This window comes from Lemur catta, chromosome 6 (genome assembly GCF_020740605.2).
Source record: "Lemur catta isolate mLemCat1 chromosome 6, mLemCat1.pri, whole genome shotgun sequence".
Taxonomy (NCBI): Eukaryota; Metazoa; Chordata; class Mammalia; order Primates; family Lemuridae; genus Lemur; species Lemur catta.
Window position 1 is genome coordinate 43545925 of NC_059133.1, and position 24966 is coordinate 43570890.

A 24966-nucleotide genomic window follows, 5' to 3' on the forward strand; every position below is an offset into this window, starting at 1 on the left:
TGGGACAAATGCTGCACGGCCTCCTGGCACCTGTCACCCCTGGCGCGCACATCTTATTCTCCGCAAGCCCCTGGGTGGTCCAGAGGCTGTACAAGGACAGGGCCTTAGGGGCACCTCCTCTGGGTGGGAGCTGGGGGGAGAGAAAGACACGCAAGGGCAGTCTTAGGAAGAACTGCTGGGCATCACGAAAGTCACCTTCCTTCGTCATTTTCCCATGCGACAGTGACAAAGATTTAAATTCCTTTTTATTTATTTTTGGATGCTGTGTGACTTTTCTTATTGCAACATCAAGTCAAAACAGGAGCCCAAGTTGCCTCAGCATTACAAGGATTGCATAAGCGTACACACACCTCTCATCAAATACTCAATTCATCCATGTTGTTAATTCCCCAACACTGACCAGGCGCCAACTATGTGCTTGTTCTCTTCATCTCCCAGCTCGGTCAAGCCTTAGGACACCCTCGCTACACTCCAGCTCACGGGTCGCTCAGGCCCGGCACTGGCTCAGTGTCCACCCTATTGTAGACAGAGCCCAGCGCAGCACGTAAGTAAACAGCCCTTCAGCGCAGCAACGACACCAGCCCATGGTTAGCACGACTGGCAGGGCCTGTGCTAACTACTTTAAGTACATTATCCCATTTAATCCTCACAATAGCCCAATAAAATGGATAACTGGGATGATCTCCATTCTACAGATGAGGAGCCCAAGGCACAGAAACTTTGTCCAAAGTCCTAACACAAATATATGGCATAGTTCAGATGCAAACCATGAGTCTCTTTAATGACAAAGTCTTTGCTCTTAACACTAAATTCTGCTGTCACCTTGTTAACCTAAATACTACATAGTCAAAGAGTCTGAATTAATCAAGTCTAAATTACAAAATATAGGCCAGATGCAGTGGCTCACACCTGTAATCCTAGCACTCTGGGAAGCTGAGGCAGGAGGATCGCTTGAGGTCAGGAGTTCGAGACCAGCCTGAGCAAGAGCAAGACCCCGTCTCTACTAAAAATAGAAAGAAATTATCTGTCCAACTAAAAATATATATATAAAAAATTAGCTGGGCATGGTGGTGCATGCCTGTAGTCCCAGCTACTTGGGAGGCTGAGGCAGGAGGATCGCTTAAGCCTAGGAGTTTGAGGATGCTGTGAGCTAGGCTGATGCCATGGCACTCTAGACTGGGCAACAGAGTGAGACTCTGTCTCAATAAATAAATAAATAAATAAATAAATAAATAAATGAATTACAAAATACAGGAAAAAGAAATCTTTCCATTTTTTACTTTTAAGTACATAACAGAACCGGGCTAACCAAATGTTACTGAGCAGTTCTGTTTTGATGGATGACTTTCAATAAATGTTTATTAGTAACTGATAGAAATAATTCTTATCCATTAATGTTTAATTGACACATCATTTTCCTGCCAAAGTAGTACTGTCAACTGCTGATACAGCTGTCACATTGAATGTTACGGGATTCTGTTGGAGGTCTTAAGATTATAAAGCTTCCATTCAAAATCTTTTAACACTACCCAGTTGTTTAGAAAACTGGTCATGTCCCAGCTCTGGGGAATCATCATGTATTCCATATTAATTAAGTCTGCTTTAATAAACTGCTCACAAAGTCTCATAGCTACGGGAAGAAAAATTAACTGTGCAGAGTCAGCCAGCCCTGGGAGGGTGGGAGGAGGACCACAGGCTAGCGGTGGTGGGTATTTGTGATTCTTTCTGTCTGTCAGCACACAACTCACCTTCCCATGTTTGGGGAATTTCTCACCTTGTGAATCTTGGTGGTGGAAAAAGACCACTCCCCGTTATACAGTCTGAAAGCTCAACCCCACCCCTTTTGCTAACATGGGGCATGTGACCAGCGGATCCTCCCCTGTGGCCCCTGATTCAACTGCTAGTGATACAAAGGTTCAGGTGCAGCAGCCAACACCACTGGGGTCAGAGGTGCAAGCAGCAGGGGCTGGGCCCAGGGGTGATGGCAATGACACCTTCACAGCACCGGTTCTGTGCTGTGATTTAGGACTGTAGTCCTGGCTATAGCATCCAAGACCAGTTCCCTGCACACCCAGGGAGTCTATGAGCTTCCTAATATCTTATAATAAATTCCTTTTCATCCAGATCATCCAAAGATGGTTTCTGTTGCATTGAAGTTAAGAACCACAACACTAGAACTGTACCTTGAAGCATTTGAAGGCCCAATATCAGGTATCTCTGAAACAAAGTTTGGACAAACTCCTCGGTGGAGGAGTTCAAATTCAAAACCAACAGGTGCAAATGGTCAGACACAGGCTGGGTGGGACGGGGCTGCTTTGGGACTGCTCTTCTGGAAGTTCCAGGACTCTGCCCGTGGGAGCTCTTCTCTGCATCTGGCACCATGGTCACCATGAGTCCAAACAAAGGAAAAGCCAGCTGCACCTCAAAGCTAATTAAAGTGCTGAATGAAGTGCTGTGTGTGGGGACAAAGTTTGCCACCTGGTGTGGCTTAACAGGAACCGTCCCAGGCCCTGATAGAATTACACACTCTGTGAGATCAGGGTCCCTTCTGTCTTGTGCGTCAGCAGATTCCCTGTACCCAGAGCATAGTAGGTGTTCAATGACATTAAACCTCTCTGAGCCACAGTTTTCTCGTCTGAGAAGTGGGGTAAAACATATTTATCTGGCAGGTGTTGTAAGAATAAATAACATATGTAAAGCATCTGCCACAGTGCTTAGTATTTAGTAAGTAATAATTGGTATGGACATTATTATTATCATTTCTAGGGATAGCATCGGGGCAGCTGCTTCACAACCATTTGTGGCCCCCACGGACCATGCAAAATATAGAAGCAAAGCACAGCTGAGAGGCCATTTACTATAGTACAAATAAGCAAAGCAAGGGGAGGGCTCGAGATAATGGCCCTTGACATTCAATGTGTGGAAAGTCCAGGAACACTGACTTCGGTTGTGACCTTGTGAGTGGGAGGTGGGTGGTGATGCTGCATCACCGAACAGCTCTGGGGACGTCGCCACTCGGTGGAACGCTCCTCCACGCTGCGGTCTGCTTGGAGCAGCGGAGCAGCAAAGGCGTGGGGGGGTGCCGGGGGTGCCAGGCCTCCCCACACATCCAGACACTCTGTCCAGACAGCAGGCAGGCGGCTGATGGATTGGGTTTTTTTATGGAATAGAGTATTTAAATTTAAAATCATATGTGTCCATAGTTTTTTTTAAAAGAAAAATTAAATAGTACAAAAGGAGGTAAATGGAAAAGTCAGCATCCCTATCACCCCCGAAATCTTCAGGCAGATTCCCCAGAGATAATCACCATTATTTCTTACATTTTTATGCACACACAAGGCTATACGCATATTTTTTCACAGATGGGAATCATAAAAAACTGTTTTGAAATTTGCTTTTTTTTCCCCTTCCCACTTTATTTGTCCTGAGTAGCTTCCTATATCAATGTATGCAGATTGGCCTCCTTATTTCTAACAATTGCTCTATTTATAAGGTAATATAACAGATAAGCTCTCAGATCTCAATGACTTTACATCATTGAAATTTATTTCTCATTTACCTTAATCCAATTGGTGATCAAGTGGGGAATGGGGGGAAGGAAGGGGTTCTGCTCCTAGTACTGATTCAGGAATCCAGGGTGACCAAGGCCCTGCCACCTTCATCATGTGACTCCCACATACTTGGTGGCTTCTAAAGTCACCCTGGGTGACACTATTCAGCCAGCAGATGGGGAAAGAGTGTGGAGAAGGGTGAGAAGTTTGTTTTACAGAGAGCCACATCTAGAGGTGACATCTAACACTTCCGCCCACATTCCATTGGCCAGAACTTGAAGAGCCCCCACCCTACACATGTACTAGGAGATGTCCCAGGCCGACAGCTGCTTCCCCACAACCTGACGCTGTAGAAGGGGAGCACAGACCCTCGGTGGGACGTCAAATACACCCAACACAGTTGCGCCGTAGGAATACATCGGGATTTACTTAGGCTCTAGAAAGCTAGTTTTCTTCTTCTCTTTCTTCTGCTTTTCTACCTGCCTTTTGTCAAAGACAAGTTTTTAAAATGTGGAAAGATATCACCTAATAAGAATGAAGAAACAAGAAAGTGGACACCTGTAACCACTGCTGGTGGGTATACACACTGGTTCAGGTTTTGTTGGGTAGGGAGGAAACTTCACTGCAAAAACCTTCTAAAGGATGCCTAACTTTACGTCTAAGTATGTTTCCTAAAGAAATCAGTGGGTCATGCTCATGTCAGTGTGAACAAGGATGTTTATAACAGTCACACATTGTGAGCAACCTTGATGCCCAACCATAGAGAACGGTTTAAATGACTGTGTACATCCATATAATGGAATACTATGCAGGTGTTTAAAATAATTGTGTAGATACCTGCAAACAAAAATGTCCATGATATCTTATGATAAAAACATAAGACTCCTAAAGTGCAATTTTTTAAAACAAATTGATATCTGTGACAAAAAGGCTAGAGGACACATTCAAATGTTTACAGTATTTATCCCTGGGGAGTCAAACTCCAGGTGTTTTTCACTTTCTTCTTCTATACCTTTATGTAATGTGTCAATATTTTATCATTAAAAATAAAACCAGCAAATCTATTTTCAGCTTGAAATGAAAAAAAAGTAGATAAAGGGGATTGGGGTTTAGGTGATTAAAGGCAAGCATGTGAGTCAGACATGGCCTGCTGGCCCCGGCCTGTCTGTTGGACCTGTCGCCTGACACTCAAGTTGCTATCAGGAGCACTTTTCTCTGTCAAAGAGACTGGCTTTTGTCACGCAATCCCCAGGTTATAACGGGAGGGAAGGATAGGCCCCAGAGCAGTCTGCAGAGCCAGCCCCGCTTGAGTCGGCCACTGGGGCTCGCCATGCCCGGCGTCCGCATGGGGAACACCATCAGGACCCTCATGGCCTTCATCCCTGCTGAGCGCTGCCAGAACTACGTGGTTGGAGACCTCCGAGAGATGCCGCTGGACAGGATGGTGGACCTCAGCGGGAGCCAGCTGCGCCGCTGCCCCGTGCACGTGTGCTCCTTCAGGGAGCTGGTCAAGCTCTACCTGAGTGACAACCACCTCAACAGCCTGCCCCCGGAGCTGGGACAGCTGCAGAACCTGCAGATCCTGGCCTTGGACTTCAACAACTTCAAGGCTCTGCCCCAGGTGGTGTGCACCTTGAAACGGCTCTGCATCCTCTATCTGGGCAACAACAAACTGTGCGATCTCCCCAGTGAGCTCAGCCTGCTCCAGAACCTCCGAACCCTGTGGATCGAGGCCAACTACCTCACCCAGCTGCCGGACGTGGTCTGTGAGCTGAGTCTCCTTAAGACTCTGCATGCCGGCTCCAATGCCCTGCGTCTGCTGCCCGGCCAGCTCCGGCACCTCCAGGAGCTGAGGACCATCTGGCTCTCAGGCAACCTGCTGACCAACTTCCCCCCAGTGCTGCTCCACATGCCCTTCCTAGAGGTAATCGACGTGGACCGGAACAGCATTCGGTACTTCCCCAGCCTGGCCCACCTGTCAAGCCTGAAGCTGGTCATCTATGACCACAATCCTTGCAGGAACGCACCCAAGGTGGCCAAAGGTGTGCGCCGTGTGGGAAGATGGGCAGAGGAGACACCAGAGCCTGACCCCAGAAAAGCCCGGCGTTACGCGCTGGTCCGAGAGGAAAGCCAGGAGGCACAGGCTCCTGCCTCATCCCCCCAGCCCCTCCTAGCAGTTCCTAAGGAGCTTCACTCGTAGGCCAATGACAAGTATGTTCCAGAGACCACTCCGATAGAGTGGAAAGCATTGCTCTGGGTCCTCTGGGGTGGCTCTGCCAGTAGGGGCTGATGGAGAGCTAGGTAAAATGCCATAGCCACATCACATGGAGGAGAAAACATTTCTGGCCAACAGCATCTCTCCAGGAGGAAGTTGTCATGCTGTTGGTGGTGTAGCAACCCAGAGTGATCTTAACTTTTTTGCAAGAAAATGGCTTCTCCAAGCAGTTTTTAAAATAGTAAAGAGCAAAGGCCAGGATACTTTGGCTCAGAGTGGCTGGTCATGAGGCTCATGAGCTCTTCAAATAAGGTATTTGTCATACAACTAAGTGTTCAGGTAGCCTGCCCCTTTGCAGGATATATATTCTTTACTATGAATGACCATAAAGAGTATCAGCGTATTGTTACTGAGTCAGGCCACTGAAAAGGACATTTCTACCTAGTCCGTCAGTTAGATTCACAGAAAGAAGCTTTTTGTTGCAAGGGCTGGAGATGAAACATGGCCCCCAGCAGCTTAGCGCCTGCTGAAAAGCCCCCTGACGGAGAATGCCTCTTGTGGAGTCTGGCTGCCACTTTAAACTTGACAGTGGTTCGTGTTGATTTAGTTCGTTTCCCCTAAAAGGTTTGACCCAAGGTCTGCTCCCAGCAGTTTACTGTCACTGACAATATTGGAAGTCATCTGGAAAGCAGAGCTGCTCTTCAGCAATGCGGTCTCATGTAAGTCAAGCCTTGTTATGATTCCTGGCTGCTTCCCTGCGGAAAAGCCCTTGTTTATTCACACTGATGAACCAGAACTGAGCTCAACTGAATCCCTGTCCTTGGAGGGAAACCATATTTCCAGAATCCTATTAGGTTAAAGGTAGTGAGAAATCTGTTCACTTGAAACAAGCACTGTGAAACTTGAATTGCACGGTTGTTTGTAGTGTATATGCAAAGTCTCTGACTCTTTAGTCCAAGTATCTCTGCCTTTGTTCTGATTTGTTTTTATTTTTATAGAGTCTTTTGACAGTGTATAAACTTCAGTATTTTGGGTATTGTTTTTGGAAGTATGTAAATTGTAAACTTCCCATGAATATATAAACTTTAAAGAAATTGCTGTTAGGTGGATGATTTAATAACATAATCCTTCATGTGCTTGAACTTTTTCAGCAAAGAAGGAAACAAAAACTATCATCTTAAATAAGACATACTATACTGAGCTTTTAAAAAGTACTTTTCCCATAAAAGCATCTTAACCCAGCAAAGTTTGCTTCTAAAATGACATTATACGATAACATTATTTTCATGTATGTCTTCCTATCAGAAATACTTCTTGCTAAACCAGAGGAAGAGAAAGTTCCATGATACTGTGTAATCCCTTCCTACTGTCACCTCCCATCTATAACACAGTGATCAGACTGCCAAAAGGCCCCTTCAATCATTTAACATAATAGGTTATACCTATAGGTCACACGTTTAACTCCTTTAGTAACAAGTTCAGATGTCTATTAGACAGCTAGGATTTATAGTCTATTTTCTCATTCCTAATGATTGAAACCCAACTATACTCAGCTGATGCTAGAAACTTTTGTCAACAGAACTTGCCTTCTAAGCTTTATCTACAGTAAAGCTTATGGATTGCTGACTTTCTTTTGACCCTGTCTTCTCCCTCCCAAGATTAATGGACCCACCTTTTCTAATGTAGCTGAACTATAGCCATAAAACAGAGTGAAGCCAACTCATCATATAGAGCTCTCATCTAATGAGCTGACTAGTGTGAATTAAATGTCAAATTATAAACATTTTGGCCCACTGTCAAGCCTGTTTTCTTCTCAGTCAATACACAACAAATCAACATTTCTCAAACAATATGGTTGAGTGTTCACTACATTTGCTTTTCAAAATGTTTTCACTGTAGGTTTTCACATACTTATGCCCATTCTCATTCTCTCTCATCCATTTAACCAAAAGTCTGGGGGAGGAGGAAACAGTGCTTAAGTCTTAACTATACTCATCTTCTTTAAGAGAGTGTTACCCCACAAAACACTTGGAGAGGTGCTTAGAGCATCGTGCAATAACCAATATTTAAAATACTACCTTTGCAAACTTGACAGAAACCATAATTTCTTCCAATGTAAAAGCACTCAGAAACAAAACTAAACGAGTACTACAGTTTATGGTACTTTCACTACACAAAATTAAATGGGTAGTAAAAGTTATACATGATTGAGTATATTTATAGCACAGCAACAAAATCAAAAAGATTAATGTATGTGTGCTTATCACATTTGACTTGGGCTTGTATTAATCAAGATAATTATTCCATAAATGTATATGGTCAATCATTTAAGTGGAACAACTCTATACTGAAAATACAATTGTTAATTTCCATTAAGTAGAGTTCTAACAGGGTACATATAAATCAGTAAGACATAGGAACTAAGTAATTGTTCAAATTTTTATTTTAATGCACAGTATGAGAAATGAACTTTTTAATCAACTGAACTGTATGGAAAATGACACAGCAAATAAATTAGACCCATGTTAAAACAGAAGGTCAGCTAAAATGTCCAAACTTAAGGATATAATACTGGGCATAAACATAGATTCCACAGTCGTCATCAAGAGGTTAAAGTCTTTCAAACACAACTTTGTTATGAACTGGTCCAAAGATCAACAGCATATGGGAATGCTTAACAGGGGTGGTGATCAGGGACACGTTTCCTATAAGGAAAAACATACATTTAAGAAAAAAGTCAACAGTAAAAATTGAAAGGCATGATTTTAACCAAAGTTTTAAACTAAATACAAATTAGGTTAGAATCCTAATTTTATTAAAACCATTATAATCCTATAGTTTGATGTCTGTCACCTCTAAAATTCATGCTGAAAATCACCAATGTGGCAGTATTGGGAGGTGGGGTCTTTGAGGGTTCTGCTCTCATGAATAGATTAAATGAGGTTATCATGGGGGTAGGACTGGTGGCTTTATAAAAAAAGGAAGAAAGACCTGAGCTAGCAGCTCAGCCTCCTTGCCATGTGATGCCCGGCACCACCTCAGGACTCTGAAGAATGTCCACATCAGCAAGAAGGACCTAAGCAGATGTAGCCCCTCAACCTTGAACTTCACAGACTCCATAACTGTAAGAAATGAATTTTTCTTATAGGTATTCTGTTATAAGAAACAGAAAAAGGAATAAGACAACCCAATTCTCTAAAGATGTTTCTACCTCATGACTAACATTCTTCAAATACTATGTTATTGTAACAGGACATTAGAAAATCTGTGGAATGTGAAGGCCTGCAGTTATTTAACAGTTCTCAACTTCTCCTCCAACCAGCCTACACAACAAAGATGAATTCTCCAGAAAAGGGCTAATTCATGTGTTAGGGAATTTTACTAAATTAATCAGATAATTACGTTTAACCAGAAGTTGTAAAGTGACAAGGCTCTGGGGCTTCTAGATTAAAATCTCTGGAATGCTATTACTCTAAAAAAAAAAACAAAACTGCCAATGGATAAGCTGGTGATTGGATAGTGTAACTCACTAAAGTATGCCAATGTCATCCCTCACATCTTTTATTCTTTGGTGACCATAAAGTGAAGGGCACATGACAATCTTTTGGAAAGACAGAATGGCAAGGGCACTAACAAATTTTTTTTACTTAATATCTGTTCAAGGAGCAAAAACTTGAAACACTGCTTCTCAAGGCCAGCACAACAGTTAAGAGAAGCAGCTGAAAAAGTGCTAACAACAGACTCAAACCTTCTAACCTCAGTAGCTTAATGGGGGAACCAGGATGCTAACCACTCTCAAAAAAGTTACCAAGCAGCTATCATAGGGCACTAATCTGGAAAAAACAACAAAAAAAAAAAAAAAAAAAAATGAGTCCTTTGGAGGGTAGTAAGGAGTATAAAAAAGAAGTTCACAGTCCAGTAAGTTTGGGAAGGCTGAGTTAAACAAAAATTATTCCTGTTTTTTTTTTTTTTTTACTGCAAATTACTCAGAATTTCTAATGTAATTTGTGGATAAGGACACTGAATTATTGTGAAGATTTCTGAGAGTAGGTGTGGTTACGTGACCTTGTCCTCCAAGTCAGAACACTTTAGAGCAGTGGTCCCCAACCTTTTTGACACCAGAGACCAATTTCATGGAAGACAATTTTTCCACAGACAGGGCTGGGAGAGATGATGGAGCTCTGTGGCAGGGTCCCTAATAGGCCACAGACTCATACCTGTCCGCAGCCCGGGGTGGGGGACCGCAGCTTTAGAGAACTCAGTTACCTTTTGCTATCATTCTGCTTAAAGACAACAGAAGGCATCACAGCATTCTATTATTCCAAGAAAACTTTCCGTCAACTTTTTCCCTCACGTCTTATCAAAATATGCTTCCCATTAACCTACCCTCCCAGTCAAAAAATCTCTGGATTTCTCAGCCCCATGTTCTTTCCATTACATCACAGTGGACTTAAATACACAGTTCATCTTTTCTCTCAACATCCAAATCATTTCCTACTCTTCATCCTCTAATAGTAACCAGACAGTTATCCTTCATACAAGCAAGCCAGTGAAATGAGTGCTGCAAAGTTTTGCACAAAGGAATTCCCTGTAATTTTAGTTCATTTAAGGGTGTAATTTTCCAGTATTTCTACTCCCCTCCCGTACCTATGGATAAACTCCCCATGCTCTTATCTAAAAGCATCTCCTCCTGTGGCCCTCTAGATCTCCATGCCCTCTCTTAGCTACCTAGTGGACTGCTCCCCTCTTCTGCATGTTATTCCCTCTCTACTAAATCTCTCCCACTGAAACATGCTGAGTTTTCACAGTAAGACCCACACCTTCTCTAACTACTCTACTACCCCACTTCGCTGCTCCCATCCACAACAGACTCCTAAAAAAAGTGGTCTATAAACACTTTCTCCAATTCCCCTTTTCTAGTCTTTATTGAACCTATCTCAGACTATTGTTTCCTTCAATTTTGACACGTTAAAACCCCTTGTCAAAATCATCAATAGCTTTCCTATGTTGCTAAATCCACTTTTTCTTTTTTTTTTTTTTGAGACAAGAGTTTCACTCTGTTGCCCGGCCTAGAGTGCAGTGGCAACATCACAACTCACTGCAACCTCAAACTCCTAGGCTCAAGAGATTCTCCTGCCTCAGCCTCCCAAGTAGCTGGGACTACAGGTGCAAACCATGATGCCCAGCTAATTTTTGTATTTTTTCGTAGAGACGGGGTCTCGCTGTTGCTCAGGCTGGCCTCAAACTCCTGGCCTCAAGCAATCCTCCCAACTTGGCCTCCTACAGTGCTAGGATTACAGGCGTGAGCCACTGCCCCAGCCACTAAATCCAATTTTTAAGGTACATTTTTAGTCCTTATCTTACTTGGCCTATTATCATTTTAGCAGGTTATCACCCCTTCTCCCTAAATACGTTCTTCATTTGGCTTTTGTTAGATAACTCCTTGGTTTTCCTACCTCAGTGGCATCCCTTCCTTTTAAGAATTTCCTATTATGGAAATTGTCCAATGTATATAAAAGCAGAGTGATTGTATAATGAATCCTTATGTGCCTATCACCCAGTTTTAACAATTTTCCACACATGTACATTCCTTCTTAGTGTCCTAGGCTGGTTGCTCTGAATCTTTCCAAACTTATCATAGGAGTTCTCCAGCTTTCAGTACTTAAAATCCCTTTCCTTCTTTAGCTGTAACATTCACTCTTAGAGATCCAACCAGTCTCAGTTTTAAATACTATATACAGGCTGACAATTCCTAAACATGTAAGTATAGCTTGAACTTCTCCCCTGAACTATGGACGCAACTATCCAACTGCCTTAATAAGACACCTAAATGTCCCAAATTGAAACCCCCATTTTCTTTCCTTCTTCCTCCCTCCCACAGCCTCCTCCATCTCAGCTAAGAGAAACTCTATTTTTCCAGACAAAAACCTTGAATTATCCTTAATTCTCTTTCTTCTCATACCTTATATCCAACCCTCCCGGCTCCACTTTCAAAATACATCCATAATCAATCCCTTCTCACCATCTTCATCATTATTTCCTAGCCCAAGCAGCCACACTCTCTCATCTCCCTGAACTCCCACTAACAGTAAAATGAATGGTTTTGGTAACTACTCACAAAAGCAATTAAAAATTATTAACTGAATCTTCAAGAATTAAGATTTTCTTGCCATTTACCCATTTTTGTGTGAATGAGTTTTTTAAATATTAAAGAAAAACTGCTGACATAAAAACACTAAGAAATCCTGCACATTATGTGCTTAAGCTCTTGCCACTAGGCCCTCCTCCTAACCCCCCGGCTCTCCAGTACTCGACTTTCCAAGCCCAGTTCTTTTTGTGCCCTTTAAATTCTGTTGCCCATCCCTCTTACCTCCTAAGCTTTTCTAGCTTAAATGTAAGAGGTGTGATTACATAGTTTAAACAGCTTCAGAAATACTTTTATCTAGGCAAAAATGTCTCCACTTTTCCATTAATTACAATTATCAAATATAGCTTCCTATTTTGTTTCAGTGTTATTTTTTTTTTTTTGAGAAATAGAAGTGCTACCAGTACCTTGGTGCTGCTTTGATGATGTTGTCCACACGCAGAATCACCTCTGCTGCTTCAGCTGCACTCAAAAGAACTTGTCGCTTCACTTGAAAACTTTCTGTTATACCCAGTATAGCCATATCTCCAATGGTACCTTCCCTCATATCTGAATAAAAAGTGTTTATTTTAAGTAGTTTTAACAAACTATTATATCAAAACACCTCTAATGATTTATAAAAAAATGAAATTTATCCTGTTATTAATAAAATAAGAGTACAACACCCAACAACTTGATTTAGTAAGAGGATCCACCTATAAATGCGCTCAAGGAAAGCCTTTAAAAAATTAAAAGGTAAACCACTGATCCATCTATAAAGAGGGCACCAAATGTCAAATAACAAAAAATTATACAGAATACCAGACCACTTACATTAATTTTCTATCTATCTTCATCTGCACCTATCTATATAAAATTATTGCAAGAATTTGCTTATCACTACTAACGTGCAATCTTTTTTTTTTTTGAGACAGAGTCTCACTCTGTTGCCCGGGCTAGAGTGAGTGCCGTGGCATCAGCCTAGCTCACAGCCACCTCAAACTCCTGGGCTTAAGCGATCCTACTGCCTCAGCCTCCCGGGTAGCTGGGACTACAGCCATGCGCCACCATGCCCGGCTAATTTTTTCTATATATATTTTTAGTTGTCCAGATAATTTATTTCTATTTTTAGTAGAGACGGGGTCTCGCTCAGGCTGGTCTTGAACTCCTGACCTCGAGCGATCCACCCGCCTCGGCCTCCCAGAGGGCTAGGATTACAGGCGTGAGCCACCACGCCCGGCCTAACATGCAATCTTAAGAACTGAAAGAAAATTTAGAAGTCATCTACGCAACTTCTCATTAAGAATTCTACTTCATCTTCTGAAAGATTAGTAATTGGCCCTCTCTTGTTTAATGACAGGATTATCTACCTGCTTAAGACTATTCCTTTAATGTACTACACAACTTGTCAGACCTACAGAGTTGGAGATCTGTGATCTGTGCTCAAGAATGTCTCAAAATAAGTTCATTATGAAATTAGGAGTTACCACTGAGTATGTAAGGAACACAATCGTTTACACTTTTTTCAGACTATGAGTACTATTTATGTATTTAAATCCTATAGTCATAGTTACAAATCTTTTAACTAGTATCATACCTCTTATGGAACAACAGTTTTGGTAGTATTGAGAATATGAAGTTAAACACATTTTCCAAGTATATACAATGGTTACAAAAGCATGGGCCACAGGAATCTTTTACATGGTTATCATGAGAACTTTTATCTCCCTCCACCAAAAAAAGAAAAAAACTTGAAGACAATTACTTTTAACAACCACTACAAAGTTCCCCTTGATTTCTTACCCAGTCCAGCAGTTGTATGGCCTTCGCTGTGAGCAGCTCGGAGTTGTGCCACCAAATCTGCACTATCATAGCCTGCATTGTCAGCTATGATGGTTGGCAACTATAAAATGAAGAAAACAATTAACTACCTACTCTACTATCAGAACCATTGATTTACTAAGTAGGATAACTTGTTAAAATTAAACATTTGGAAACGACGTAAAATATGCTTCCTTTTAATTACTGCTCAAAGAGGATATACTCCAGAATCAAATTTAAAAGAGGTGTTAACCAATTCATTTTCTATTCATCTTAAAACTATCAGTTACTCACAAAATTTAAATTCAGATCTCTTATTTGTATTAACTTACCATTCTCAGTGCTTTAGCATAAGACTCCATTGCAACAGCTTCTTTGCCTGGTGTTCTATTGGCAAGCTGTGTCACAGCATGAGCCATCAGCATCTCAGAACAGCCTACAGATTAAAATTCCAGAAAAAAATATTGTTATGCTCAGTTATCTTCAAGACATGAATTTCTGACTTCCCTTCAGATATGTCAAGCATTTTAAAATTAAGAGCAAAGGGAATATAAAGTTTCTATAAGAACCATTAAAACCATTTCTTGTACGTTAATAAAAGAAAATATGTTCAATATTTTCTAAATGCTTACCTCCTCCATAAACTGTTCTAGAATCCTTCACAGTTTGAGCAAGAACACACAGTGCATCATGCAAAGATCTTTCTGCTTCATCTAAAATTTGTTGAGTGGCACCACGCAAAACAATGGTGCAAGCCTCACCTAAAGGCAAAACAATATTTTTATATCACAGTGACCACCTAAGTCATAAAACATAAAACAGTTTGCTTTCTATTACTTATGTAGGTGTGCTTTGTAATACTAAGTTTTGAAAGCTGACGCATCTTCTACTGTTACGCATTCTCTTTGCTAACAATCTAGGTTCATAACGGCTCCAAGTAATCAAGAAAAAAAACTATGTTCACTAAGGCATGGTAGAAATGAGGTTGACCTCAAAAGGGACTGAAACAAAACATGATATACATATATATATATATATATCTCATGGTTATCATATCTTAAAGTTTCAAGAGTTAAGACTTGTAAGATACCGGCCGGGTGCGGTGGCTCACGCCTGTAATCCTGGCACTCTGGGAGGCCGAGGCGGGTGGATCACTCGAGGTCAGGAGTTCGAGACCAACCTGAGCAAAAGCGAGACCCCGTCTCTACTAAAAATAGAAAGAAATTATCTGGCCAGCTAAAATATATATATAAAAAAAAAAAAATTAGTCGGGCATGGTGGCACATGCCTGTAGTCCCAGCTACTTGGGAGGCTGAGGCAGTAGGATTGCTTAAGCCCTGGAGTTTGAGGTTGCTGTGAGCTAGGCTGACGCCACAGCACTCACTCTAGCCAGGGCAACAAAGCAACACTGTCTCAAAAAAAAAAAAAAAAAAAAAAAAAAAAGACTTGTAAGATACCATTTTCTAGTAACTATAGTAACCATCTTTCACTTCAACAGAGCCTACCAAAGATTCAAGCACCTTAACCAGGATCTACATAATCGCTCACCAAGGGCAACCCCAGAAAAGTGAATGAGTTTATCTTCTCCAATCATGACTTCCTCAATAAGTTTGCAACTTCCAAGCTTCACCAGTTCTGGGTGATCAAAGGTAGAGGCAATTTCACCACCTATAAAACGTAAACATGTATTAATTAAATGCATGACAGGTTTAAAATTCCTGTTTTCTAGCAAGCAGTAATGGATAGAAAACATGTTATCTGACATTTTAAAAATTGATTGCTGGAAGGGCACATTGGTTCATGCCTATAATCCCAGCACTCTAGGAAGCCAAGGCAGGAGGATAGCTTGAGCCCAAGAGTTTGAGACCAGCCTGGGCAACACAGCCAGATCTCGTCTCTATTTTCTTTTTAAAATAAATAAAATAAAAAGCTTAAGTTCTTTTTACTTTTGGTTGGGAAATTTCAGAGACTGTTTTGTGTTCTAGATGAGAGACAAGATAGATACTTGAGACATCATATCCAAAAGTAAGACTTAGTCTATTTCTTCTTGCAATTAAAAACAAAACAAAGACTACTTGTCTTATGAGCATTTTCACTTGATCCTTCTACATCTGCTTATATTTCTTTCTTTCCTTTTTTTTTTTTTTAAAAGAGATGGATCTCACTGCGTTCCCCAGACTGGAATAGAGTAGACTACTCACAGGCACAATCATAGCATACTAAAAGCCTGAACTCCTGGGCTCAAGTGATCCTACTGCCTCAGCCTCCCAAGTAGCTGAGACTACACGCACATGCCACCATGCCCAGCACAAGACATTTCTAGACATTTGCAAGAATCAATGTCATATATCTTACAACTAAATACCTAAGGATGAGAGCCAGCATGGGATCGATTTTGTAGCCATAAAGTTGGTCTGATTGATGCAGTAAATTTTCTTCTGGGTGTGTGTGGGTGGGTGTGTGTGTGTGTGCATGAAATAATTTCAGGTATCAAGACCTTGTGATATCAGGTTATCCTCTGAATGTGATATCATTAACATTTATCTCTTAGACCTTTAAAGCAGGTAAACCCACTTCAAAATAATTAATGAAAGAAAAATATCTCCAAATTATAAAGTGTTTTAAGAAATCATTCTGGGATGAGACCAAGTCTACTCTTCAAATATTAGTACACTTTAATTTTTTCTACTATTCATGACAGTTCCAAATGGAATGTAACAATCCTAGTGACTTCATATCTCAAAACTCAGGTCTCCTTAATTCTCATTCCCAGATGCCAAGCCAACTTTACTACCTATTCAATTCATTCATTTTCAAGGACCTAACATTTAGATAAAGGTTGCTAAACTTAGTTTTTTGAGCACTACCTAGAGAAACCATTACCTCAAGAAAACACAAACAAGCTGCACTCTGTCATTTTGATATAGACATAGACATATCTAACTTATAAACACAATTTCTACTCAGTACAACTGGGATTGTATCATTCATACTTCTATTGAAAGGTGCTGGAGTATACTGACTTTCATCATACATTGCTGTATTGTTTCACTTATTTCAATATCTATTACTTTCAGAAATTGTTAAAAATTAACAAAAGTAATATGCAAGTATAAGTTAAGTACTTGACCCTCTCTCCAGCAGACAGTATGTGTTCAATAAAGGTAACTATTATAACTGTACTACTATACTGTACACAAAGCATTCAATTACTTAACAACAGAAATAAGTGAATAAACTCAATAAAGACTCCTTTTTTAACCTCTACTTTGTTCAAATTATGTTTACAACAGTGATCTTCTGGGTTTCTGAGGGAAAAAAACCTATTATCTTTAAAGCAATAACATAACAAAAAGAAATCTGCACCTACGGCAAACCTGGCATATAATTTAGTATATTAAAAATAACATAACTGGCCGGGCGTGGTGGCTCACGCCTGTAATCCTAGCACTCTGGGAGGCCGAGGCGGGTGGATTGCTTGAGGTCAGGAGTTCGAGACCAGCCTGAGCAAGAGCGAGATCTCGTCTCTACTAAATATAGAAAAAAATTACATGGCCAACTAAAAATCTATATAGAAAAAATTAGCCGGGCATAGTGGCGCATGCCTGTAGTCCCAGCTACTCGGGAGGCTGAGGCAGTAGGATTGCTTAAGCCGAGGACTGTGAGGTTGCTGTGAGCTAGGCTGATGCCACGGCACTCATTCTAGCCTGGGCAACAAAGCAAGACACTGTCTCAAAAAAAAAAAAAGAAAAAATAAATAAATAAATAACAGAACTAAGTATACTTTAAAATAACTGAATCTGGAATGTTCCTAACACAAAGAAATGAAAAATGCCTGCGGTGATGATGGATACCTCATTACCCCAATTTGATTTATTCATGTTTTATGCCTGTGTCAAAACATCACATGTACCCCTATAAAAGATATACAATTATGTACCCATAATAATTAAAATAACTAAATTAAATGTATCCAAAAGTGTAAATCAGATTTCAGAGTAACTGTTGAGATTCTAAGCTCCTTAAAGGGACTTCTTTGTATTTTCAACAATCAGTTGCATAAAGTTAACACTCAATAAATTCAAGAGTGACTATTATGTTTCTGAGAAATCAATGCTTTTTTCTCATACCTGTGACAAGAGCTAAGCGTTCCACACCTGCAAAATCTGCATGCTCAATAGCCATAACACCAGCAGCACCAAAGAGCTGTTCAGGATAATTATAAATTAACTGCCTGTAAATAAGATACATAAAAGCAGTATGTTTAAAACTGCTACTTCACAAGATAAACTACATTAGACTAAAAATCAAGGAAACATTTTTACCTCACCAGTAGCCACAGAAATACAAATGAGAACAAGATAATATTTCTCACCTGTACTTATGACTTATAAATTGTAATACTAATGCATCCATGCTAGCACTGAAAACAGGCTTTATTATATTGCTGACTATATAAATTGGTCCCATAATCCTGGAAAGCAATTTAGCAGTAATGAATCAAAAATCTTACCAACATTTACATGTGGAAAAAATGAAGTCCAAGTGAAAAAAGGAAAATGTATTTTTATGCTGTGATTTCTGGAAATCTATAGCAATAAAACTAAATATTTAAAATCTTAATAAGGCTACTTATAAGACTTTTTATATTTAACAATGCATCTTGCCAACAAACTAAATGTCCACTAGAAGAGTGTGCATAAACCATAAATTAATGGTTTATACTATGAAATGTTTAAATTATGAAAATCCATAATTTTGGGCAAAAATATGCACAACAGTTCCTAAATAACAAATCACTAATTCAACATAAGTAATTCAATATAAAGCATCTCCATGAACTTTTGTAGCAAAAAACTCCTTTCTCAGATTACAAATATTGTTAGCACAAGCAAACACAGACCTGTTAATAAAGCAATTTATTCCATGCTTAAGAATACGCTCAACTTTCTCTTTCATTTTTTCCTTTTCTGCATGTTCTATTTCTGCAACCTTTGCTGTAGAATCAACTCTTACCCGAGAACCAAATATCTAAGACAAAGAAAAGCACAGAGTATCAGTTTCATTATTACTATTAAAGAGTCCCACAGCATATTTCAACATTTTCATCAACGTATATACCAAAAAATATATGTACATGTAAGTGCATAAATATTTGTATATATACTTCAAGCTTTTTAGTGAAAATTATTCCAACCTGAGTTTATAGTAGTCAGAAATTAGAATTTCAAGAAATGTAGTTACACACCTTTATTTTATCTGTATCCATTCCAGTATTTGCAATAAGAATTTTAGCATTTTCAATTCGCTTAGGTTGATTTACTCCAATTTTTTTATCCAACAGAAAGCCTATAATAAATAGAAAGATAGTACTGTATTAAATACTTCAATGCTACATTAGTAAGTCTTACAAAACTGTTTTATCAAATTACTATTTAACAAAAAACATGTAAGTCCAATTTACCAAGTTCCTGCAACCTATAAAGCATTCCACTGGACCAGTGATCACCAAATCAACTTAGTGAGTTATTTAAAAAATAATATATGAAACAGAAGGCATAAGCACACAGTACAGATAGTTAAACAGTACTTTGAAACTTTTATTTCAAATATATATTACACACACAGGTATGAGCTGCAATGTAAAGCAACTAGGCTAAGTCCACTTTCATTAGCTTAAAATCAACATAAGAGAAAAGAAGCTGTGAAGATTCAGACACAAACAGGATATTGCTAGAAATTACTGAACTTCTCAAAGATTTGAGGCTGCTGGTAAAATGAAAAAGCCATAGTCAATGGAGTCAAGTAAACCTGGCCCCAACATGCACTTGATGCTCACTGGCTATGGAACCTCAGACAAATTATTCACTCATCTGTAAAACAGGAATGTAACTAGTGGCAGAGAGATACTAGTTACCAGCCTACCCCCGTTGATTTGGAACCATCATAAGAACCCAGTATTGCCTACCTTTCCAGGCATTTTTTAGTTGCGTGAGAATCTTTTTTTATCTTAAGCAGCCATTATTATCTTGAGTTTTCTGCTCTATTCAACTGAACCTAATCCTCAATGCATCATCAGAATGAGAACTAAATGACTAAAATGCCTATTACAATGCCTGGCACAAAACAGACATTCAAGAATAGAACTGCTCATGCTACTATCCTTGTTTTACTAATCTTTTCCTACCAACAGCCCCATTAAAAATCTACAGAACCCTTGCACGTAAATTTTAACAAGAACATTTTCAGAATTGGTACTTTCTTAAAATAAACAGACACACATGACATACAGCAAAACCAAGACTCCAAATCACAGGTAAAAGCAGAAGCCGTAAAACATAACCTAAATCCTTTTTTTCCTTCTCAGAGAATGCCTATACTTTCTATATGCCATTTTCTGAAGTAAATACAAGGTGAAGATACCTTGAAAAACTACGTGCTATAAACGTATTAAAAAAAAATAGTTGCTAAGACTCACTTATCACTCAAGAACTAGATCCTCACATTCTATAAACATATACAATTATTTCTCAAATTAAAATTTTTTTAATTTTTTAAAAAAGAACTAGTCACCCTTCAGTACACTTAGGGTACTGGTTCCAAGACCCCAATATCTAACAAAATCTGCACAAACTCAAGTCTCACAGTCAGCTCTAAGGAACCAGCAGATACAAAAGGTGCTGCTGCCCCCTCCCCGAAGGTTTCACATACTGAGAATACTGTATCTTCCATCTGCTTTTGGTTGCAGATGCAGAATCTGTGAATATGGAGGGCCCACTGTATTGAAAAATAAGTTATTTAATAACATTAATTTTAAAAAATAATAGGAGGTGGCGGCGGCGGCGGTAGAAAAATAAATAAATAAAAAATAATAGAAGCCCATGTATAGGTTGGGCCCACACAGTTCAAACCTATGTTGACAGGCAACAGAGCAAGATCCTGTTTGAAAAAAAAAAAAAAGACTGCAAAGTGTCACTGGTCCCAATTAACACATTAACTGCCAGGTGAGTTGTATTTAACTCACGCTAGTTTTGAGCCAGGGGCCTCATGAAGCATAGGTAACTCACATGTCTTCACGCTGGGAGCCTAGAGTATTTTTCAAGTTGCATATAACTCATTCACAGAAAACAATAAAAAATAAATTTTTCACAGGATTGTTTTGTTTTCGAAGTTTTTATTCTATTTTCATAACAAAACACTGTGGCCCCAAGGAAGAAACACTTTTTTCTAGTATGGCAGTCAATGTGTTAACTAAAAACAAGATTCACTCAATATTCAGCCCTCAGCATCTGATCAAAGCTTCTTTCTCATATTTGACATTTATACATACCTTCATCTAAATAGGAGTCTGCCAGACTTCCTCCTAGCTTCTTGATGACATGAATTGCCTCCAGATTACCAGAGCCTTTCAGTCTGAGAACAGCTTCTACAGCTAACTTAGTAAAGTGGTCTTTGTGATGAGTAAGAAGTTTTGAGGATAATGTTGTTCCCGCAATATTCATTAAATCTTGACGGAATTTAACTTCATCAGAACTAAAACCAACCAAACAAAAAGAAACTCATGCCTGTTCTTAAAATGCTTATCCAAAGATATCAACCCTAACTTTTCAAACATTTTTATCCAGATGGTCATATGACAACAGGTAATTTTACCCTGTCAGGCCTCTAAGGCATATGAAAAGAACTAAACCTCATCAGTAATAAAGAAACACAAATTAAAGGATATTATTTATCATTTTCCCCATGAAACTGACAAAAAAAAAAAAGGAGAGAAGGAAAACAAGCAAACAATGAATATCAAATGTTGTCAATAATGCGGGGTAACAAGCATTGTTTTATAGCTAGTGGGAGTACATATTAATCAATTTTTTCCAGAGATTTGATAATGTATATAAAAGTGCCTTAAAACACAAACTTACCTATGGACTCAGCAATTATACTTCTAGAACATTTTAGGAGCAAATTTGTCACATTATTATAAGGCTAAAAATTGTCAAAAACACAAATCTTCACCTAGAGTCAGGTTAAGTATATCACTCTAGCCATATACTCAAAAGCATAACTCTATTATAACCAATGCTACAGAAAATATTCACACCCAAAAGTGTACTTGTTTTTTAAATAGGTTAAAAAGAGGCTAACACAACCTCTACACAATGATACTATTTGTTTTGTTTGCATGTTTGATTATACATGTAAAAAGATTGGAAATCTAAACTTTAACTTTAGTGGCTATCCTGGGAAGGTGATAGTTTTGACTATTGGGGGTGGAACTGCAGGATCATGCTTGTGTATGCTTTTCAGCACATCGAGCATGTAATGAAAGAACGTTAAATGTTCAGAACAATAGTACTTTGGTATACCAACCCATGATCAACTGCAGAATTCAACAGAGCCTCTCTTGCAGCCTTTGTGGCTTCTCTCCAACCCGCAATGATGGTTTGTGGATGAATCTTTTTTGCAATTAAAGATTCTGCTTCCTATTAATAAACAGTTACAGAAATAAAAAATTACAAATACAAAGTTAGTAAACACTCATCAATAATAAAGATGTAGGAAGGACTCGATTACTTCTGGTATTGAAAACCACAGCAGCAAACAATAAAACAAAGTTAGAGTTGCTCAGTTACTCTTACCCTCAGTAATTCTGCTGCTAAAACAGTAACAGAGGTGGTGCCATCACCAACTTCATCATCTTGAACTCTTGACATATCTAGAAAAAGAAATTAGTTACCAACTTAAAATTACTTCTCTGTAGCTTACTAAGTTCTCCAAAAATAACCACTATCAATCTAAATCTCACTTACCTAAGTTCCTAACCTGACAAATTCTTTGGAACTTTAAGGCATGAAATACAATAGTTTTACCACCAATTATTACATGACACTCCTAAAGGTATATTTTAATAATGACAACAATTAAAACGTGGTGGACATCGATTACTTGAAAGTACAGACGGTCAACACAGGGTATTAAAAGTTATTTTAGGGCCAGGTGCAATGGCTCTCGCTTGTAATCCTAGCACTCTAGGAGGCCTAGCCAGAAGGATTGCTTGAGCTGAGAGCCCAGGAGACCAGCCTGAGCAAGAGTGAGCACCCATCTCTATAAAAATAGAAAAATTAGCCAGGCATCATGACGTGCAACTGTAGTCCCAGCTACTCAGGACGCTGAGGCAAGGATTGCTTGAATCCTGGAGTTTGAAGTTGTAGCTGAGCTACAATGATGCCACTGCACTCTACACAGGGCAACAGAGAGAGACTCTGTCTCCAAAAAAAAAAAAAGTGATTTCAAAATGTTAAACATTATATACACTCACCAACTAAAACTTTAGCTGCTGGATTGTCAACACCAATGTTTTTGAGAATAGTGGCACCATCATTGGTTACCATAAGAGCGGAATCTCGTCCACTGCTTAGAAGAATTTTGTCCTAAAGGGGAAATATTTGGTTCAAGTTAAGACGTAAGTACATCTTGAAGAATAGATGAGTCAATCAGTACTCTCATATACTGCTAATGCATAAATACTCTCATATATGGCTATTTGGCAGTATCCATTCAAACATTTTCAATGCATACACCCACAACCAAAACTTGGAATCTACCCCTAGAAACACTAGAAGCACACAAACGAGGTTTGTTTCGGCACTATTAATAGCAAAAACAATGTAAACAAACTAAATGCCAATCAATACAATCATAATCAAGTTATAAAATAATCAAGCTACAGAATACTATTTGACAACTATTTGCTTACGCTGAATTTAAAAGAGCAAGCTACAGAAAAAGCACTCATAGTGTTTTATACAAACATTACTTGAGAGTATGTAAGAAAATCCACAATACATAAGATACACACCTATCTACAAAAATGAACAATATTGGGAAGATGTACATCCAAATGATAACAGTGGTACCACTGGGGAGATGTGTGGGATTGGGGGTGGTGATCCAAGGGGACTTTCATTTTTGAAAGGAGAATACATTCCTCTCACTTTTATAATTAAGAGTTTTAAAGATAAAAAAGCATTAAAAATGTTTGTTATTCATTATATTTCCACTAAGGTCTCTAAAACACTAGTAAAACTTATAAAAATTCCCTATTTTTCTTACCATGCCCTTGGGTCCCAACGTGCTCTTTACCAAGTCTCCAATGGCGATGGCACCAATAAAAGACGACTGGAGTAACAATCAGAAAGATTGTAAGAATCAATTTTACAGAGAAAAGTACAATTTATCTTTAAAAGAATGAGGCGAACAAGGCTTACCAGACGAGCTGTCTCTGCTCTCTCTTCATCAGCTCCAGCCTTGAAGATGTTAACAGGTGCAAGGGAAAGGGACGCCTAAAAAGTAAAATCAAGAAACATTCAGCTTGAGTAATCCTTTTAACATACACTTATGTTTATTCCACTAGTCTCACAAGTATATATCTAACGGAAAATCCATTTAAAACACAGTATTTTCAAACAAGTGAAGCCTTCATCATTGGAAAAGGCATTTAAGCGGGAGGGAAGGACTTAACGGAGGGCAACACGGGGCTTTTTGGATTTACAAAGGCGCCAGGAATACAAATTGTACACCAGAGATTTTTACTGGCAGGTATGGCAAGACTAAACACGATCTTAAACTAAGGATGAAGCAGGCAGAGGTCGCAGGAGGCCGCGGGAACGCGTGGCCTTCATCTTCCCCCCTCGGGGAGATCCCTCCCCGGCACTCCAGGCTCCGCCCTCCCTCTCAGGGCGGAGCCGGCCCAGCACTAGAAATTTCTACGATTGAGGTGAGGCCGGGTCTCCAAGTCCCAAGACTGTGGAGAGACCGAGTCAGAATGGGACGCCGGCCGCACGGCCCACCTCTGCCCCCGGCCCGCACGGAGGCCCCACTGGCTGGCGCGGCGCAGGCCCCACGCCGCGCGGCCCGTGCGTGCCATGTGCGGCAGGCTTCGGAGACAGATATAGGGAGCCTCCGACGCTGAGAGGACAGAGAGAGCAGTTGGGTAGCAGGGCACGGGGAGGCAGGAGCAAGAGGCATGCGGTAGGGGGCCAGGCTTACCATGGTTCCGAGGGGTTCGGCAAACAAGCAACTCCCTCACGCCTCGCGCCCCCCGTCCTGCTGCGAAAAGGAAGTCGGAAGTGACGTCACACGCCCTACTGAAGGGGGCGGGGCCCCGGCCTGCGCGCCGCCGCCGCCGCTCGTGGCGATGCCATTATGGTGGAACCCACCGGCTGGAAGCGCAGTCTTTCAAGCTGGAGGGGGCGGGC

General features: G+C 39.9%; 2 protein-coding genes across 2 annotated transcripts; one reads left to right on the plus strand and one right to left on the minus strand.

Moving 5' to 3' along the window:
* The first annotated feature begins 4581 nt into the window (after window positions 1–4581).
* On the plus strand, window positions 4582–7547 carry LRRC10 (leucine rich repeat containing 10). The gene has a single exon (XM_045553384.1). The coding sequence runs from the start codon at window positions 4882–4884 to the stop codon at window positions 5749–5751; it is 870 nt and encodes a 289-aa protein (XP_045409340.1). The 5' UTR covers window positions 4582–4881; the 3' UTR covers window positions 5752–7547.
* A 644-nt stretch (window positions 7548–8191) lies between these two features.
* On the minus strand, window positions 8192–24855 carry CCT2 (chaperonin containing TCP1 subunit 2). The gene is made up of 16 exons (XM_045553385.1): window positions 24758–24855; window positions 23977–24051; window positions 23822–23887; window positions 23028–23139; window positions 22348–22424; window positions 22079–22191; window positions 21042–21244; window positions 18960–19060; window positions 18615–18742; window positions 17842–17945; window positions 15260–15379; window positions 14344–14472; window positions 14044–14147; window positions 13694–13793; window positions 12319–12460; window positions 8192–8471 (listed from the first exon to the last, which is right to left on the minus strand). The coding sequence occupies exons 1-16, from the start codon at window positions 24758–24760 to the stop codon at window positions 8441–8443; spliced, it is 1608 nt and encodes a 535-aa protein (XP_045409341.1). The 5' UTR covers window positions 24761–24855; the 3' UTR covers window positions 8192–8440.
* Between the last annotated feature and the right edge of the window lie 111 nt (window positions 24856–24966).

What these genes read in the sequence shown, in the direction of transcription:
- LRRC10 (XM_045553384.1), top strand. Translation starts at nt 4,882, where the DNA reads ATGCCCGGCGTCCGCATGGGGAACACCATCAGGACCCTCATGGCCTTC.
- CCT2 (XM_045553385.1), bottom strand. An exon ending in TGGATACAGATAAAATAAAG is followed by an intron (nt 18,743 to 18,959) that starts GTGTGTAACTAC and finishes TCTTTGTCTTAG; the next exon opens with ATATTTGGTTCTCGGGTAAG. An exon ending in ACGCTTAGCTCTTGTCACAG is followed by an intron (nt 15,380 to 17,841) that starts GTATGAGAAAAA and finishes TACGTTTTATAG; the next exon opens with GTGGTGAAATTGCCTCTACC.